This window comes from Astyanax mexicanus, chromosome 19 (assembly GCF_023375975.1).
Source record: "Astyanax mexicanus isolate ESR-SI-001 chromosome 19, AstMex3_surface, whole genome shotgun sequence".
NCBI lineage: Eukaryota > Metazoa > Chordata > Actinopteri > Characiformes > Acestrorhamphidae > Astyanax > Astyanax mexicanus.
In genome coordinates, this window is record NC_064426.1 from 38,420,708 (window position 1) to 38,438,682 (window position 17,975).

At 35.7% G+C, this 17,975-nt stretch overlaps 1 protein-coding gene across 3 annotated transcripts in view; it reads left to right on the forward strand.

The window, feature by feature from the left end:
- LOC103025262 (choline transporter-like protein 2) overlaps positions 1–17,975 on the forward strand; it is a 66,049-nt gene that overhangs the window by 28,066 nt on the left and 20,008 nt on the right. For all 3 annotated transcript variants that reach the window (XM_022664968.2, XM_022664967.2, XM_022664969.2), the window contains exons 4-13: positions 4,175–4,259; positions 6,119–6,203; positions 8,421–8,531; positions 8,628–8,688; positions 10,549–10,669; positions 11,095–11,178; positions 12,147–12,259; positions 15,080–15,211; positions 15,999–16,098; positions 17,036–17,128. In XM_022664968.2, coding sequence (XP_022520689.2) covers positions 4,175–4,259; positions 6,119–6,203; positions 8,421–8,531; positions 8,628–8,688; positions 10,549–10,669; positions 11,095–11,178; positions 12,147–12,259; positions 15,080–15,211; positions 15,999–16,098; positions 17,036–17,128 — 985 coding nt within the window. The remainder of the gene's footprint in view (positions 1–4,174; positions 4,260–6,118; positions 6,204–8,420; positions 8,532–8,627; positions 8,689–10,548; positions 10,670–11,094; positions 11,179–12,146; positions 12,260–15,079; positions 15,212–15,998; positions 16,099–17,035; positions 17,129–17,975) is intronic.

Genomic DNA, 17,975 nt, shown 5'->3' on the forward strand with positions numbered 1-17,975 from the left:
ACACAAAATAAACAAGATTAGATTTTTTTCTTCTCTGCGTATCTCTGCATTCAGAGAACATTAGTAAGAAACTGTCTCAGACTTTTTCCCCAGTATGAAAGCCAAATACAAAATCAGATGAGAATGAACTATTTTACATTTTTTATTTATTTTTTCAAGCTGTTTGCGACCCACCCAGAACGTGTCTGTGACCCACTTTTGAGTCCCGACCCACCCGTTGAGAATCTCTTTCTCTTTATTCTGAGCAGCGTATTGTGTAAATGTGGTATTGTTGGATGCTCTGTGATTCCTGAGACAGAGATTTTTTTTTTCAGATGTTTTGTTCACTATAGGTTTATATTAACCTAGAAAGAGTCAGCCAGGCTGAGTAAGGACGGTGTGGTTTGTGTGGTTTCAGATTCTGTTTTTGGGCTGTTCTCTGAGTCTCAGTCCTCTTTCTAGTGAAGCAAACATGTTTTTAGCTTTAGGTGGAGTGAGGGTAACAGTTCAGTCTGTATTCAGATGAGTCACACACTGCGTCACAGAGCTCTTAGTCTGTGCCTTTATAATGCTTTATAATGATTTAAAATGCAATCAGATCTATGTTTAGTTTGAGGGTATTTCTTTTTATTTACAGTACCAGTCAAAAGTGTAAACACATTGTATTGTGAAATGTACATAGAATATAAAACATTTTAGGGTGTTTTCACATCCAATAATTCCCACAACTCATGTTTGTTGCTTCTGTTCATAACCAGTAATCAGATTACTGCAGTTTATAGACCCAGACGTTGTCCAATCCGCACCCAAACCGATAAACTACTGAGAAGGATTTAATTCTGACCGTGTTCATTTAAAGCGGCAGATCGTTTATTGTCTTTATGATTTACGTGCTTTACAGCTCAGTAAACTCACAGACCAATCACGTGTGCTGTAAGATCACCAAACTCTCTCCTCAGCCAATCAGATCTGTGCAGATGCGAGAGCGAGGAGCCACACAGGCGAAGCAGGCGGTGAGAAGTGGGAGAATAAAGCGAGAAAAGCTAATACAAGAAAAAAACATATTTTACAATACTATGTAAAATGTAATACTACATTTATAAAACATACTAACAGTAATGTAACCTCGCGGTGTTACTTAGAGGAATTAAAGAAAAACAACCAAGACAAGAGTGCAAAATATTCCACTTTACTCCACCTGATCAGAACTCCTCATCAAGGAAAAAAACTCTTTCGCTCGCAGGCGCGCTCTCTCTACGCCCAAAACAACCCTACCTTAAAACTACGGCAACCCCCAGGGGACAAAAAGCATTGGCAAATCCCCCTATCAGTTTTACCCACAACAACACAGTTTTACCCAGAAATAATATTAAATAAAATAAAACTGCTGTATTTTTTTTAATATATATTTTCTTTATATATTGTACGATTTATCATTCATGTAATTATTATCATGACAGGCAGGCCTAAATCTAATATAAATAAAATTAAATAGAATAAATATAGCATTTTGAAACAAAGTGAACATACAGATTCGATAGATAGACTCGATAAGTTAAATTATTGAGGGTGTTTCCATTTATTTTATGATAGGTTGATAATGTAATTATTGTGACAGGCCTATTTAAAACAATACATATTGTTGAAATATATTAGTATGTGTAATTTGTTTTGTCTTTCAGTTGTTGATAAAACACTGACAGCACTACTATAGGCTTCTTCAGTAAACAGAATAAAACACTGAATTATGACACAAGTTAACACTGGCGATGGTCAGGACCTTATCCTGAGGAAAAAACAGAGCCTGGTGGTTAAAATAAGTGAGCAGTGTTTAGCGCAGCTTTGAAAACTGCTAGCTGATGTATGATCATATTGCGGATCAGTGAGTTAAAAAAGCTGCGACATAAAATTTTATGTGACTTTTTTTCTGTTTATTGGTTGTTTGCAAAAAAAAATCTAATTATTTCCTGGTTCATGGAAAAATGTAATTTTACTCATCATCTCATTACTCATAATCTCATTATCTGATTACTAAAATTCATGTTAACAAAGGCTGTCCAGGTTAATTGTTAACGCATAACACATTTAAGTTTGAATCAGTAATGCATTTTTACTTTTTTTTTTTTTTTTTTTTTTTTTTAACACAAATTTCATTACACCTCCAAATTTGATAATGGCTTCTGCCATAATCTGATATATTAGCCAAATAATATACTGCTATGAACAAACACTGTCTCTGCTGCTGCTCCATGCTGTTTAAACACTAAGAGCGCAGTATGTGCAGCGTTCACTGCTCGAGACATTTGATCAGATTCTGCAGTGATCAAATAATGAAGTGCATGTAAATGCACTTACTGTGTAAATTTAATCCGGATAGTATTTGTCCACATAGGTGATGACAGGATTTAGCAGTCTCCATATACTTGACATTGATTGTACTGTAGTCGGGTGTGCATAGGACTATAGTGTGTTGCCTTTCCAGGTGTTGTGCCAAATTCTGTCTCCCTCAGTAGGGGTGGGCGATATGGCTCTAAAATAATATCACGATATTTCAGGGTATTTCTGCGATAACGATATACTTGGCGATATAGGAAAACTAAAATAATTCATTCATTTCAGGAATATAGTATAATATAGAGGTCTGCGCGGGACTGTTTTTTTAAACCCGCTCCCGCCCGCTCCCGCGTCTTTTTGTCCCGCTCCCGCCCGCTCCCGCAAAAAAATCACTTCTTTTAATCCCGCTCCCGCCCGCCACATACACATTCCCGCCGCTCCCGTCCCGCAGTCCTAATATGAATTGAATTAATTACATTTAGTGCTTCAAATTTACATATGTATTTATTAAAACAGCAATTCAGTTCGCAGTCCAAACACATGCCATCAGGTGCATCAAGAATCCTAGAAGTGGATTAGAAGTGGATCTATATTATATAAAATAATAAATGTAAAAATATATAAAATTAAATTCAATTAGTTTAATTAATATTTGTATTATTATTATTAATAATAATAATAATAATAACAATAATAATAATAACAATAACAATGTTATTGTTATTGTTATTATTATTATTGTTATTATTATTGTTATTATTATTATTATTATTATTATTATTATTATTATTATTTTGCACCAGTATAGTAAATGTCGTCCTTTAAATTACACACCCCCCTCCCCCCCCCCCCCTCCTCTGCACACGCCTGCTGGAGATGCTGAAAATGTGTGTGTGTGTGTCCATCCTCCGAGAGATTTTTCTTGTGTTTTTTTGTTGCTTGCATGGGAATCATAGCGTGATTATTATAATTTTCTTAACTATTTATCAATTTGCGGGAGCGGGACCACATGTTAATGTGGTCCCGCTCCCGCATGGCCTGTATTGATTAAATTACCGCTCCCGCCAATAACAATTCAGTTTTGTCCCGCGCCGCAACATATTCTGACGGGTCCCGCGGGTCCCGCGGGACTCCCGCGGGAGTGCAGACCTCTAGTATAATAGTATAACAGTTTAATCATAATGTGGCAAAGTAAATAATATAACATAAAATAATATAATGCAGCAAATAATATTGCAGAATATTTAGTGCATGCATATAAACTGCAAACTAAAATAATTATTTAATAAATACACTTAAAGCTTCACAGTAAATAATAGACTACTTTTAAGACAGAACAGCCCTATTATCACCATATGGATTTTTAATATCATGATATTTCTGTGTCACAATATATTGTATACAATATAATATTGCCCACCCCTATTCCTGAGTGCTTGTGCATCACACAGCAGAATGATTATCAGAACAGATTAGCCACAGATTACTTTTATTTCTGTTTATAAATAAGGTTTAATCTACAGTTACAGTAGCTACAGAATCGCCAGCGCTGTAATTTGTTGTATTTATACTGCTGCGTGAAGCTCCAGCACATAAGGGAATCAAATTTCAGCACAATACCGGTTTTCCTACAGGTGTTACAGTACATAAAGAGACCTGCCTCAACTTGAGAATTGAGTATTTTTCACTTTACTTCATCCAGAATCCAGTATTTCACCCTAGTGTTCTTTCAACATCAGAACCAAAGCATGTTATAGACTGTGTTTAAACATGTAATTGTACAGATTATGTACCAGTAGTTTGTGTTTGTGTTTTTGTTAAAACATTACTCATGCTTCTTTTTGCTCATGCTCATCCCCAGCATGGTCTCAGGGGGATCCCAGGAAGGTGATCTATCCCACAGACAGTATGGGACAGTTCTGTGGGCAGGTTGGAACTCCTCTGGAGTGAGTAACACAACCAAACACCATATTATCATCATGTGTCACTATTATAATAGCATTGTTACTACATACAGCTCTGGACAAAATGAAGAGACCACCGCAGTTTCTGAATCAGTTTCTCTGATTTTGCTATTTATACTTATCTGTTATAAAAATATTCTCATTTAGAGCATTTATTTGCAGAAAATGAGAAATGGCTGAAATAACAAAAAAGATGCAGAGCTTTCAGACCTCAAATAATGCAAAGAAAACAAATTCATATTCATAAAGTTTTAAGAGTTCAGAAATCAATATTTGGTGGAATAACCCTGGTTTTTAATAACAGTTTTCATGCATCTTGGCATCATGTTCTCCTCCACCAGTCTTACACACCGCTAGGGCTGCCACGATTAGTCGACTAGTCACGATTATGTCGACTATTAAAATAGTCGACGACTAATTTAATAGTCGATTAGTCGTTTTTTTTTTTTTCTTTGTTTTTCTCTCCAAACTGCTGCGACTGCCTTTCTGTCCTGGACGCACATGCGCAGTAGTGGAAACCGGGGTAGGTAGTGGACGACATCTCAGGACATTATACAGACAGGCTCTGGTTTCATGGCTACCCCGCTACAGAACTCAAAAGTGTGGGATCACCAAGAAAATAAAAGTGAAACGCGTGCAATGCAATATCTGCAATGAAGAACTTGCCTTCCTCGGCAGCACAACCACGATGCACGAGCACCTGAAAAGGAGGCATGTTGTGGCTGATTAAATGACGAAGAAGCTAAATTGCTATTTAGCTGCTAAAATTAGCGTAAACAGAGCGTTAACTTAGTACTTAACTTACTCATCTTGATAGCTTTAAAACAGAGGTCACTAATAGGCGGACCGCGATCCGGATCCGGACCCAGACGTTGTCACAAATGCCGTCCCAAACCGATAAACTACAGAGAAGGATTTCATTCTGACAGTGGCTTCTGTTTTCAGTGCTTTTCGGTGCAGTAAACTCACAGATCAGTCATGTGTGGTGTAAAATCACCAATCTGCCAATCAGATCTGTGCAGACCGCTGCCCTGTGTACGGTAATGTACACAATATCTGGACAGAGAGGCATTTTTTATTAATATACTTTTTTTTCATAATAGTTCAAACAACCTCACGGTTGAGATGTTTCATAAATGGCTGTGCCTTATCCTTATTTTACACAGTTGTTTACACTTTATGCTAAACAGTAAAATAATTGTCTGTTACAACAAGCTGCATATTTCATTAAAGGTTTAATGAACTATGATTTTAATTGTTTTTATTTTTAGTTAGCATATAGCTGAAATCTAATGTTGGTTGTATAATAGCAGCTGCATTCTATTGTGATAAACTGTGTTTTATATTCAATTAACGTATGATCCGATTAGTCGACTAATCATAAAAAATAATCGGTGATTAGTCGACTATAAAAATAATCGTTTGTGGCAGCCCTACCCACCGCTTTTGGATAACTTTATGCTGCTTTACTCCTGGTGCAAAAATTCAAGCAGTTCAGTTTGGTTTGATGGTTTGTGATCATCCATCTTCCTCTTGATTATATTCTGAAGGTTTTCAATTTGATAAAATCAAAGAAACTCATCATATTTAAGTGGTCTCTGATTTTTTTTCCAGATACTGCCATATCTTCTTTTTTTAATTTGGTTTGGAATATTGAGAGAATATTCAGACATAAGATGAAGGTTAAATATTTGTTGTGCTCCTGGTTCTAATCTGGTTTATCTGCTACTGTTTTTAGGATTAACTGTATTAATCCAGTGGGGCTGATACTTGTGTAATCACTTCAACATTTTTGTTGTGTGTGTGTGTGTTTTTTTTTTCTCCTTCTTTTTTTTGTACAGGAAAAAACCCTTCCTGTTCTACTTCAACATCCTGAAATGTGCCAGTCCTGTGGTCCTTGTGGAGTTTCAGTGTCCAACCACTCAGGTTTGTGTCCACTTTGTACCTTCTTTCTGTCTCTCTTGAACATCAAATCAAATAAGATTTATTTATATAGCTTTTTTTTTTTTTTTTTTTTACAACAAATGTTGTAGCAAAACATAGAAATGTGGTATTATCACAGTGAATCAGAAAAAAACACTAAAGACAGGAGGAGGAGTAGGAAGAAACACTGGGAGGAACCAAGGCTTGCCTCTACCTTATACTATCATATGTATAGTGTGATAGTATAAGGTAGTATACCGGCCTGTGTAGTAAAACCACTCCAAATGATCCAGAATGCAGCAGCACGTCTGGTCTTCAACCAGATAAAACGGGCACATGTCACCCCGCTGCTCATTGAGCTCCACCAGTTGATGCTCGCATCAAATTCAAAGCTCTTACAATCACCTACAAGGTGATGTCAGAACAGCTCCTTCCTACCTGCACTCGCTCCTGAAGACTTACGCTACCTCCCGGCCGCTGCGCTCCTCCAATGAGCGACGCCTCGCTTTACCAACCAAACACTCACACAAAGCAATCCAGACTGTTCTCATACAGAGTTCCCCAATGGTGGAACAAACTACCTTCTACTACCAGATCAGGAGAATCTCTCACTATCTTTAATAAACTCCTGAAGACAGAGCTCTTCAAAGAGCACTTACTCTCCTAACACCTCTAACACACTAACTACTTCTAACCTCATTTCCTTCTTCCCCTCCGTCACTCCTCTATCCCATTATTTCCCTTTGACCTCCTTTAGGCCCTGTCTAAAAATGTTTACCTTTACCTTCTATTAATTTTGTACTTGACTATTGTAAGTGGCTTTGGACAAAAGCGTCTGCCAAATGTAATGTTATGTAATGTAATGTTATGTAATGTAATGTAAAACATGTACTATTAAGGCTAATTTATAAGAGGGTGGGGGGACAGACACAGCTTATAAACTAATGTTAAAAAGTCATTATACATCCCCACATATCTTTAATATATTCAGGTGAATAGATACACCAGCAGTGAAAACAGTTAGAAAATTCCTAATTAGAGTAAAATTTTATGTAATCTGTAGTGGAGAGTGAGCAAGCAGCCAGAAGGTAACATAGACACGGAAGCGCCCAAGAACACTGGAATCCACCCATCTCTCCATTGATGTTTTCTTCATGAGTTCTAAGCTGGCCTTCCTGTTCAATCAGTAAATTCATTAGGGATTAATAATAATAATAATAATAATAATAATAATAATAATACATTTTATTTCTATAGCGCTTTTCAGGATACTCAAAGACGCTTTACATTGCATAAAAAACACAATATGAAAATACATAGTAAAATAATCAACATAATCATCATCAACATCATCAATACCATACAATAGAAATCAAATGGAGCAAAACAATCAATGCATAAAAGATAGAAAATTAAAAATTTAATGAGTTAAAAACATAAATAATTCATAAATGGAATTGGACCTCATTAGAATCTATTCCATGAGAAACAACACGTGGCTGCAGGATGTCAGGCAGATTGTTGAAATAAACCTCCTGTAGCTCTCAGTCCAATTATGTGCCCCCCTTAAATTCAGTCAACTTAGTAGGGTTGCAGCTATCGATTCTTTTTGTAATCGGGTACTCTACTGAAAAATCGATTCGATTAATCAAGTAATCGGATAAAACATTTGTTTGGTTAAAGAGCAATTAAAAAGGCATTTCACTTAATAATGAATGACCAGTTGGTTTCCTTGTTTAGATAAGTTATATTTTTAAATTCATAACATACATTTCCAAATTGCAAATACAAATAAATAAAACACAATAAATAAATAAATACCACAAGTAAAAAAAAATACATTTAATTGCATTACTTTCAAATTAGGATTTCTTGTAAATATCAAATATAGGGTATAAATCAATAAAAAAGGCATAAACATCGTCTTTGTGTTGTGCATCTTAGCTTCTGAACAGCAGAGACGTTGCCAGTTCTTCCCGGGCGAGGGTGACGTAACGGTGAGCGCGTTGTCAAAATAAAAGTCGCGAAAATGCCGCGCTCTCAGTTTTTAAATTAAATAAACCCTTACTCGAGGCACAGAAATTTAATCGATCATTTTTGTGAATCGAGTTACGCTATTTACTCGAGTAATCGTTTCACCCCTACAATTTAGCCAAATGTCTATAGCCCTATCTGTATGGGATTAGTTATCTCTTAATAATTTTCTCTGTTCATGGTTAGCTGTGTGTGGAGGAATGCCCCACTCGCTCCATGACCCTGGTGCAGGCCAAGGCTCCTCTCGGCGACTGGAGCTACTATAAAAAGTTCTGTAAGGACGTTTCAGATAGCGAGGTAAGTTAATAATGAAGTGTTGTTCACTCCGTCAGCAAGTAATTTATTTAATTTTCATGTTTATGCCATTTTGATCTGTACTGTGTTGCTCCATAGACCGTTCCAAACATCTTGGCAAAGCGGCTGTGTCCTGCAATGCTCATCGCTAGCAAACCCTGTAAGAAACCTCTTACTGTCGTTTTATCATACACTTTAAAATGTGAAAGTCATATATTATATAGATGTATTAAACACAGTGTCCTGCTGGAAAATGAAATCCGCATCTCCATCAAAGTTGTCAGTAGCAGAGGGAAGCATGAAGTGCTGTAATATTTTGTGGGAAAACAAAACTGCACTGACTTTAGACTTGATAATAAAACACAGTGGATCAACACCAGCAGATGACAGACATGTCTCTACAAACCATCACTGATCATCAGTAAATTTTACTTTTTATTTGTAAATCAAGGGAGCAGAGTCTGGAGGAAGAGTGGAGAGACACACAGTCCAAACTGCTCGAGGTCTAGTGTGAAGTTTCCACCAATCAGTGATGGTTTGGAGAGACATGTGCTGGTGTTGATCCACTGTGTTTTATTATCAAGTCTAAAGTCAGTGCAGTTTTGTTTTCCCACAAAGTCTTACAGTACTTAATGTTTCACTCTACTACTGACAACGTCTATGGAGATGCGGATTTCATTTTCCAGCAGGACTTGGCACACTGCCCACACTGCCAGCCAAAAGCACCAATTGGTCTTTTATAATATTCTAATTTTCTGAGACACTGATTTTGGGCTTTTCATTGTCTGTAAGCCATAATCATCAATGATAAAATAAACAAATGCTTAAAAAAGGATCACTCTGTGTTTAATACATCTATATCATATATTTCACATTCAGAGTTTCACATTTGGAACTGAATTACTGAAATAAAGTAACTTTTCAATGATTTTCTATTTTTTATTTTGAGATACACTAGTACCATTGTTGCCATTTTAAGACCATTTGCTACTGATATAAGGAAACAGCAATAGCAAAATAATACAACAAAATGGACACGCACATTCTTATTTCATGTTTATTCTTTATTTTTTATTATATTGTGCATTGTAGATTAATACTGAAGACATCAAAACTATAAAGGAATGCATATGCAATTGAAGAATGAAGTAAACAAAAAAAGTGTTAAACCACAATATGCTTTAGATTTCCTTTAGATTCTAAAAAGTAGCCACATTTAGCTTTGATGCCAACTTTGTCAGGTAGAACCTGAAATGGTTCTCCAGCTGTTTTTAAAGGGGTTTAAAGGTGCTGAGCTCTTGTTAACTACTGTTCCCTCATTCTGTTCTCCAACTCGTCCTGAGCTAAACCATCAGTTTGGCTTTTATATCTGGTGTTTGTAAAGCCAAACTTTTTTTTATAGTTTTTATTGTAATTTCATGTATTAATATTACTAATATAATTGACTAGGCTATCAAGCTTCGGTGTTATTCTCTTTTCATGAGTCCTTTTCGTTTTTGATGTGAGAACTAGCTACTTTATATGAAGGCAGAGACTGGACATCAGTGTGACGTTCACAGATGTGCAGAATTGAGCAGGTGAGGTAAAATGTGCATAGGAACCGGAGCCACACCCACAGGAAGCAGAGATGAAGGGGGATGAATAGCAGAAATAATTAACTTTAAACTAATCAACTAATTGAAACAACATATATTACATTTTTGACAGATTTGACAACTAAATAAGCTAAATAAGCATGGGTTGCAGCCCTACTGTTCTGACATTGGAATTGAAGTATATAAAATGTTTAAAGATCCTAAATAAATAATAAAATATATCACTTTTTATATAATAACTAAGGAAAACCTAATAGCCAGTATTGAGGTCAATAAAAGTTATTGAGGATTAGTCTGTACGATAAATTGATGATGTAATTATTGTGACAGGCCTGGTGAATGATTTAGATACACTGATAATACTATTTTCAGTATTATAGTTATTTGTTTTTCTCTCTTTCTCACCTCCTCTTTCTTTCTTTCAGTCACCCGGAGGTGTTTTCCAGCTCTGGGTCTGAAGGGCGATGAGATCACTGTAGGAAATAAAACCACATTTAATGACGGACAGAGCGACAGAAAGGCCAGCGACCTCCTGCCTGCAGTGAAGTGAGCTCAACACACACTATGATCTCTGGTTCAAATCCCGTCCATGTAGCTTGCCATCAGCTGCCGGAGCCCTGAGAGAGCACAACCAGCTTTGCTCTCTCTGCGTGGGTACAGTAGATGGTGCTCTTTCCCCTCATCACTCCTAGGGTGACGTGGATCAGCACAAGGCATCTGTGAGCTGATGTATAAATAATATACATGTACATGTATAAAGAAATATCAGGACTTTCTTTAATCTGAATCTCAAGACAATGTGGGCCATGCAGCAGGACAATAACATAAGCAAAAATGTTGCTTAGCAAGAAAATTGGTAAAATATGGAGGGAAGCCTCCAATGCTACCAGAAATATAATTGGAATTAAGAAACATTTTTTAAATGTGTTGTTTTGTATATTTACTTCTTTTCTTATTACTTTTTAATACAGGAATGCCACAATAGTGATGGAAACTCGTCTGGTGGTAATGAAGATCTTTGAGGATTTTGCACACTCATGGTATTGGATCGTTACGTAAGTGAATCTTTCATCTAAAACCTGTCGCCCTTTAAAAGGTAGCATTGTAATTTATACATTAGATCCAATCAGAACAGCCATGGAAACGCTAACACATTTCATGTACATTTTATGACATAAAATAATTCAGCAGCAATAAAGGCAACAGTCCCTATGATTTTTTTTTTTTTTGATTGAAAGCAGTAGAGTTTCTGATTTGGGAGGTGGCAAAATATCATAATTAAATATGTAATATTTAAATATGTAAATATATAATATATATTAATTTCGAAAACAGGTTTATTGAGTGTAATTGCTCTCTTCATTTTGACAGGATTTTACGTGCAATTACGCATTCTCACTAGAGAATTCTCTTCAAATCAATAAAATCTATAGACTGTCTCTTTAAAGTGCCACTAAACTGTAAACCATATTCATTTTTAATATTTTATAATATTTGTATAATATTAATATTATTTTTTAAGTTTCCTTGACGTTGTAAAACACCAGTCCTGCTTAAAAAAAAAAAAAAAAAAGTAGAAACCATTTCCTAACCTTCCTAACCCCTAAACCCATACATCACCCAATGCTCCTCCCAAACTACCCCTCGCATATTTAGCAGTATTTTTCTAATTTAAGCTGAGGGTGGCATCAGCAAAAGTCAGGAGGGTAATTTAGTGCCCCATTTAAGAAACGTTTAACTTGGAGTAATCTGTACAGCTTAATGACGCCACATTTAAAAGTGCAGAAAACAAATTGTTCAAGGGTGATGGATGGATGCTGTCATCTTGCTTTATTTTAATGCATAAAATTTAAATTCATGCACTTTTTTAGCATTTGTGCACCACTGCACAGCTAATGACTTACAGTACAACCCCATTACAGAATATTATTATCTTACTGTATACATTAAATATAAAGGCAAGCTCCTTAAGCTGTGTCAGATTTATCTAGTCCTGGTTGTGTGTTTTTGTGTTTTCTCTCAGTGGTCTGGTGATAGCAACTGTCCTGAGTCTGATCTTCATCGTGCTGCTGAGGTTCCTGGCTGGTATAATGGTCTGGGTCATGATTGTCCTGGTGATCCTCGTCATCGGATACGGTACGACCCTCCCCGGAATGATGCTCTAAAAACTGGAGCTGGACTATATATTCATATGATTTTAATTTGCATATTGAAGATTTCCTCAACTATATTAAAGATTACCAACTACACATTTTATAACAAAGTGTGCTTAATCCTTATAAAGTGTAGAACATTTTGATTAAAAAAATCACTGTATTTAAACAGAGTACCTTAATGTCTGCAGATTCTTAAAAAGTCTTAAATTTGTTTTTTGTGAAAATAAGGCTTTAATTTGTCTTAAAATGTCCTAAATCCACCTTCTTAATGTCTAAATGTCTAAAATATACACTTACTGTAACTTACACTATAAGCATACAATATAGCACTGTTAAATATACGGGTATAATTTTTATATAACTGAGTATACAGCTCTGGGGGACAAAAAAATAAGAGACCACTTAAAAATGATGAGTTTCTTTGATTTAACCGAATTGAAAACCTCTGGAATATAATCAAGAGGAAGACGGATGATCACAAGCCATCAAACCACTAAACTGAACTGCTTGAATTTTTGCACCAAGAGTAAAGCAGCATAAAGTTATCCAAAAGCAGCGTGTAAGACTGGTGGAGGAGAACATGATGCCAAGATGCATAAAAACTATGATTAAAAACCAGGGTTATTCCACCAAATATTGATTTCTGAACTATTAAAACTTTATGAATATGAATTTGTTTTCTTTGCATTATTTGAGGTCTGAAAGCTCTACATCTTTTTTGTAATTTCAGCCATTTCTCATGTTTATTTGGGAGAAATGTTGTCTGCAGTTTATAGAATAAAACAACAATGTTCATTTTACTCAAACATAAACCTATAAATATCAAAATCAGAGAAACTGATTCAGAAACTGAAGTGCTCTCTTAATTTTTCCAGAGCTGTATATAGATGGTACAGTGCTATTAACAGGTGTATAGGCCTATAGGGCAGTTTAGTAGGTGCAGTGTAACTATAGTAGAGTAAGTTAGTATGGGGATTAGGAGTGTACCATATCGTATCGTACGCAATAGTATCCCCAATTTTTTTGAATATCGTGAATTATATTATACCCTGAAATATCGTGTCCCATCATCCACACCTAATTATCACATCAGGGTACTACTTTTTTGCTGTTTTTAGCAAAAGGAAAATTCACACTGTTCCCATTTCCCATGATATATCTACTAGAGACAGATTATATCTGTCCAGTATCATTTATTTTACTTTAATCCTGGATATATGGAGATATTTGGAGTGCATTATTATTAGGATCATGACATTCTGGATCAATTACTTCTGTTACAAATCTTTATATTTTTATAGATTTTTTTATATTTCAGTTAGGGGTGTGCCATATCATATTGTATACAATACTAAAATGTCATTTTCATTTTGTTGCAGTAGTATATTGTTGAAGTATATATTTTTTTAATCAGTGTTTTTTCATATTGCCAAGAATATAGTTATTGTGAAAATACCATGAAATATTGTGATATTATTTTAGGGCCATATTGCCCACCCCTAATGAGGATGGTATCTTGGACAGGTAAGGTAATCTCTAGTGCAGGGATGGGCAACTGGCGGCCCGGGGGCCGCACACGGCCCTAGTCATCACTCAGTGCGGCCCGCGAATAGATCAAAAATAATTTCATAATTTCATAATTAAAAAAAAAAAACAAAAAAAAAAAAAAAACGTAATTCTACTTTTGACGCTGCCAAACAACCACGAAAATTGACATTGACATCCAGTCCGTTGTGAGCCAGCAGGCCAAACCACAGCTCTCTCATTAGCTTCAATAAATGTTGGGCCTCTGTGGTCTAGTTTTCTGCTATTATTGAATGAGCTATTTGCAATCAGTTTTTAAATCTTTTTTTGTTCTTTGTTATAAATGAGTTCAAATGCCTTTTGCACTTTTATAAGCAAATGTTTTGTCCTTGTTGCTTATGAAGGACTTGTTATAATGAACTTATTTTACACAGAGGAACTACTGTATTTGCAATCAGTTTTTTAAGCAAACTTTTTGTTCTTTGATATGAAGGACTTCCTTTTTGCACTTTTTTTAAGCAAACGGTTTGTCTTTTGCCGTATTAAAATGCATTAAAATGCAGAAAATAGTTGTTGATAAATGTTGGTGCTGTAAACATACAGATATAAATTCATAAAAAATTTGTTCTTATTGAAAACCATTTGTAGCGTTTTTCATATTCAATTATTTGAAGTGCGAGGTCATGTGGCCCTCCAATGGTCATGCTGAAAAAAATGTGGCCCTCTCCATCATGGAAGTTGCCCATCCCTGCTCTAGTGGATTGGAAAATACACTGTCCTTAGGGAAAGAATCTGTCACGGAACCGGCTGGTTCTGATCTTCAGGCATTCTTTTCTGATCCTTTTAAATCTTCTCAGGCAGTGGTTGGTGTATAAATCCTGAAGGTTTGAGAGTTTGGGGTTTTACAAGCTTACTGTAAAGTCTGTACTTACTGCAAACTTAATATTTTGTACTGTGAATGTGGTCTTTAGTCTTAAATTTGGTTTCCCCATGCCTGCAAATACCCTCTTTAATATCTGTAGTAATTTACAGTTATTATGTACAGTAAAAATATCTTTAAATATTGTGATGCAGAATTTTTACCATATCGTTCAGCCCTACTGAAGACCTTTGGCAGCACCTGCTATTGTACACTCTGCTGTTAGTTAGCTTGGTGTTGAACATAAACACACTGTAATGTACTCTTGTTTTTCAGAGGGACTCTGAGGGCTCAGATTCTTTTTTTTTATTTATTATTAATCTAGCATGTTCTTTACTTCTGCTTCCATTATTGCAGGAATCTTCCACTGCAGCATGGAGTACGTTAATCTGAAGAACGCCCCCGGTTCGAACGTCACCCTTAAGGAGCTGGGCTTCCAGATGGACCTGACTGTGTATCTCCACATCAGACAGACCTGGCTGGCTTTCAGTGAGTTTCTCATAGCTTTCTATAATAAATTCACCCAGAAAGAATTAACCAACAGTAATGAAATGTGGTGGGTAGTCATGATGCACTGCCATATTTAATGATGTGTTTCTCTTTTGTTTTTGTGAAGACTTGTGTGTCTTTTGGTCCTTGTGGTGTCCGAGTGTAGAAGCACTGCAGTGAGAAGGCAGTTTGATTTAGGGCGTAACAGTGTCTCTTTGGTATCGTGAGTGTGCAAAAGGCATGAATTAATTCTTTTAATTAATCATGGGTGTGGTTAATTTTGGGCGTAATGTGAAATAAAGCAATCAGTGTGTTAGTTGTCATTCCCTTTAAGAGGCAGGTGAGCTCTGACTTTGGCGCGCTCATATCTTAACAGTGTGGCGCTTTTGTGTGTCTCAGCAGAGACAGATACTGACCTGTGCGTTCACACTGAAGATACACCAGAAATGTTTTTTTTTTTTTTTTTTCGTTATTCTGTTTATTGTTGAGTTAAAAGCTGGATTTGCACTCTGCAATACATTAATTTGTGTGTGTGTAAGGATTGGGCAGCTGACTGTTGACTGTTGTCAGGGTTTTAAACAGTCAGTGGCGCACATGTATTTCCTGCCACCAAGATAGAAACACGCAACATATTTTAAGAACACATCTCACTTCCAGACCACCACACCCAACCTTACAGTAATGAAGTCCAGCAACCAGTAGCTCTACTTTTACTCAGTGCTCATTTCTGTAAAATAAAACATATAAATGCAGCCCAGAATTTGAGTGTCTGTTTTTCTCTTTACAGTCATCATTCTGGCCATAGTGGAGGTGGTGATCATCCTGCTGCTCATCTTCCTCAGAAACAGGATCAGAATCGCCATCGCTCTCATCAAAGAGGCCAGCAAGTACGTGAAGTGCACAATTCACACTGTACTGTTCAGTCTAGGGCTGTGTGATATGACGATAAATATCGTGGGGACGATATAAGGTAAGTAGCACGATAGACACTTTTCTATCGCCCCCACGATATTTATCGTCATATCGCACATGTCATTTCTACAGTAATTTCATTCATTATTCATGCAAATATATAAAGTAGGCTATGATGAAATCTATTTGCGTGGTCACTTTGCATAAACTCGGTTCATAGAAGTGATGATAAAGTAATATTCACAAAAAAAAAGCTTCATAATGTGGATTTGCGACGTGACGCTGCTTTACGTTATTTGACGGACACTTTAAAAAATGTTAATTGAGTTTATTTTGATAACTCAATTTAAATACCTGTATCATTTTGTTTTCATTTGCTGCACTAAAAGGTAGATAGATAGGTAGATAGATAGGTAGATAGATAGGTAGATAGAGAGAGAGAGAGAGAGAGAGACAGAGAGAGAGAGACAGAGAGAGAGAGACAGAGAGAGAGAGACAGAGAGAGAGAGAGTCATTTGTGAAAGTTGGGTTTAATGTCACTTTAAAATAAAGCTGGGGAAAAAAAGTATGCAATGATATTATTTAGTCATATTTTTCGAAGAATAACTGAAAACATACTCAAACGTGGTATATCATGATATATATATCGTTATCGTGATATTAAAAATTCCATATCGTTATATATGACTTATTTTTCCCATATCGCTCAGCACTAGTTCAGTCCTACAGTTATAGTTCTTCTCTTTACTGGTCTATATACTCTGAGATCCTGAGTATTAAAGAACAGGGTGAGAGGTGGAGGAGGAGGATGATGAGGGTATTATCAGCTCTGTGATAAATTAAATATCTGAAAACAGAAAGTTCTTGATGGTTTAAGTAACTTACTAAACTGTATGACTTGCTCTTTTGCAGGGCTATTGGTCACGTGATGTCCTCCCTGTTTTACCCCCTGTTCACCTTCGCCCTGCTGGCTGTGGTTATTGCATACTGGGCCATCACTGCTGTGTATCCTTGCATTGCTGGTCACACCCTGAACACGTGTTGTTGTTGTTTTTTTTTTTTAGATGTTTTTTAGTGCTGTCAATTGTAACGTGTTAACTTATATTTGCATTAAAAACAGCTTGCTAATTGCATTACCAAGTTTATAGGTCCTGATGACATATTTTTTTAGGGCTATTATTTTAGTAATCGAGTACTCTACTAAAAATCGATTCGATTAATCGAGTAATCGGATAAAACATAAAATAAGAGATTTCCTAAAATAAGAAACTTCACTTAGTGAATTGACCAATTGGTTTAATTTTTAAATGCACAACATACATTTCCACATTGCGAACACAAATAGAAATAAGTAAAACACAAAATAGACATAAATACCACAAGTAATAATTTAATAATTAATAATTTAATAAATTAAGTTAAATTATTTAAACTTAGGATTTCTTGTAAGTATTAAATATAGGGCATTAATCAATAATAAAGGCATGAATATTGGATTTATTTTGTGCATCTTAGCTTCTCAACAGCAGAGACGGTAGTTCTGTTTTGTTTTTTTATTAATGTTTTACACTACTCAGATCTAATTAATTGACATAACTAATACTAAATGACATAATACAGTAAGTTCATGGCCGTGCATTCTGGCCAGAGTAACTTTAACATATTTATTTATAAACTCTACAGCTCTGTGTTTACTCATTATATAAAGCCTGTATTAAGCGGAGAACTTGTCTAATGTGTGTGGTTAGTTTATTACAACAGAGACATTAGATTAGATTAATAATAATCAGCACTCCACAGCGCCGTCGTTATGTTATAAAGGTATATTAATATTAATCTCATTGATTTGTTA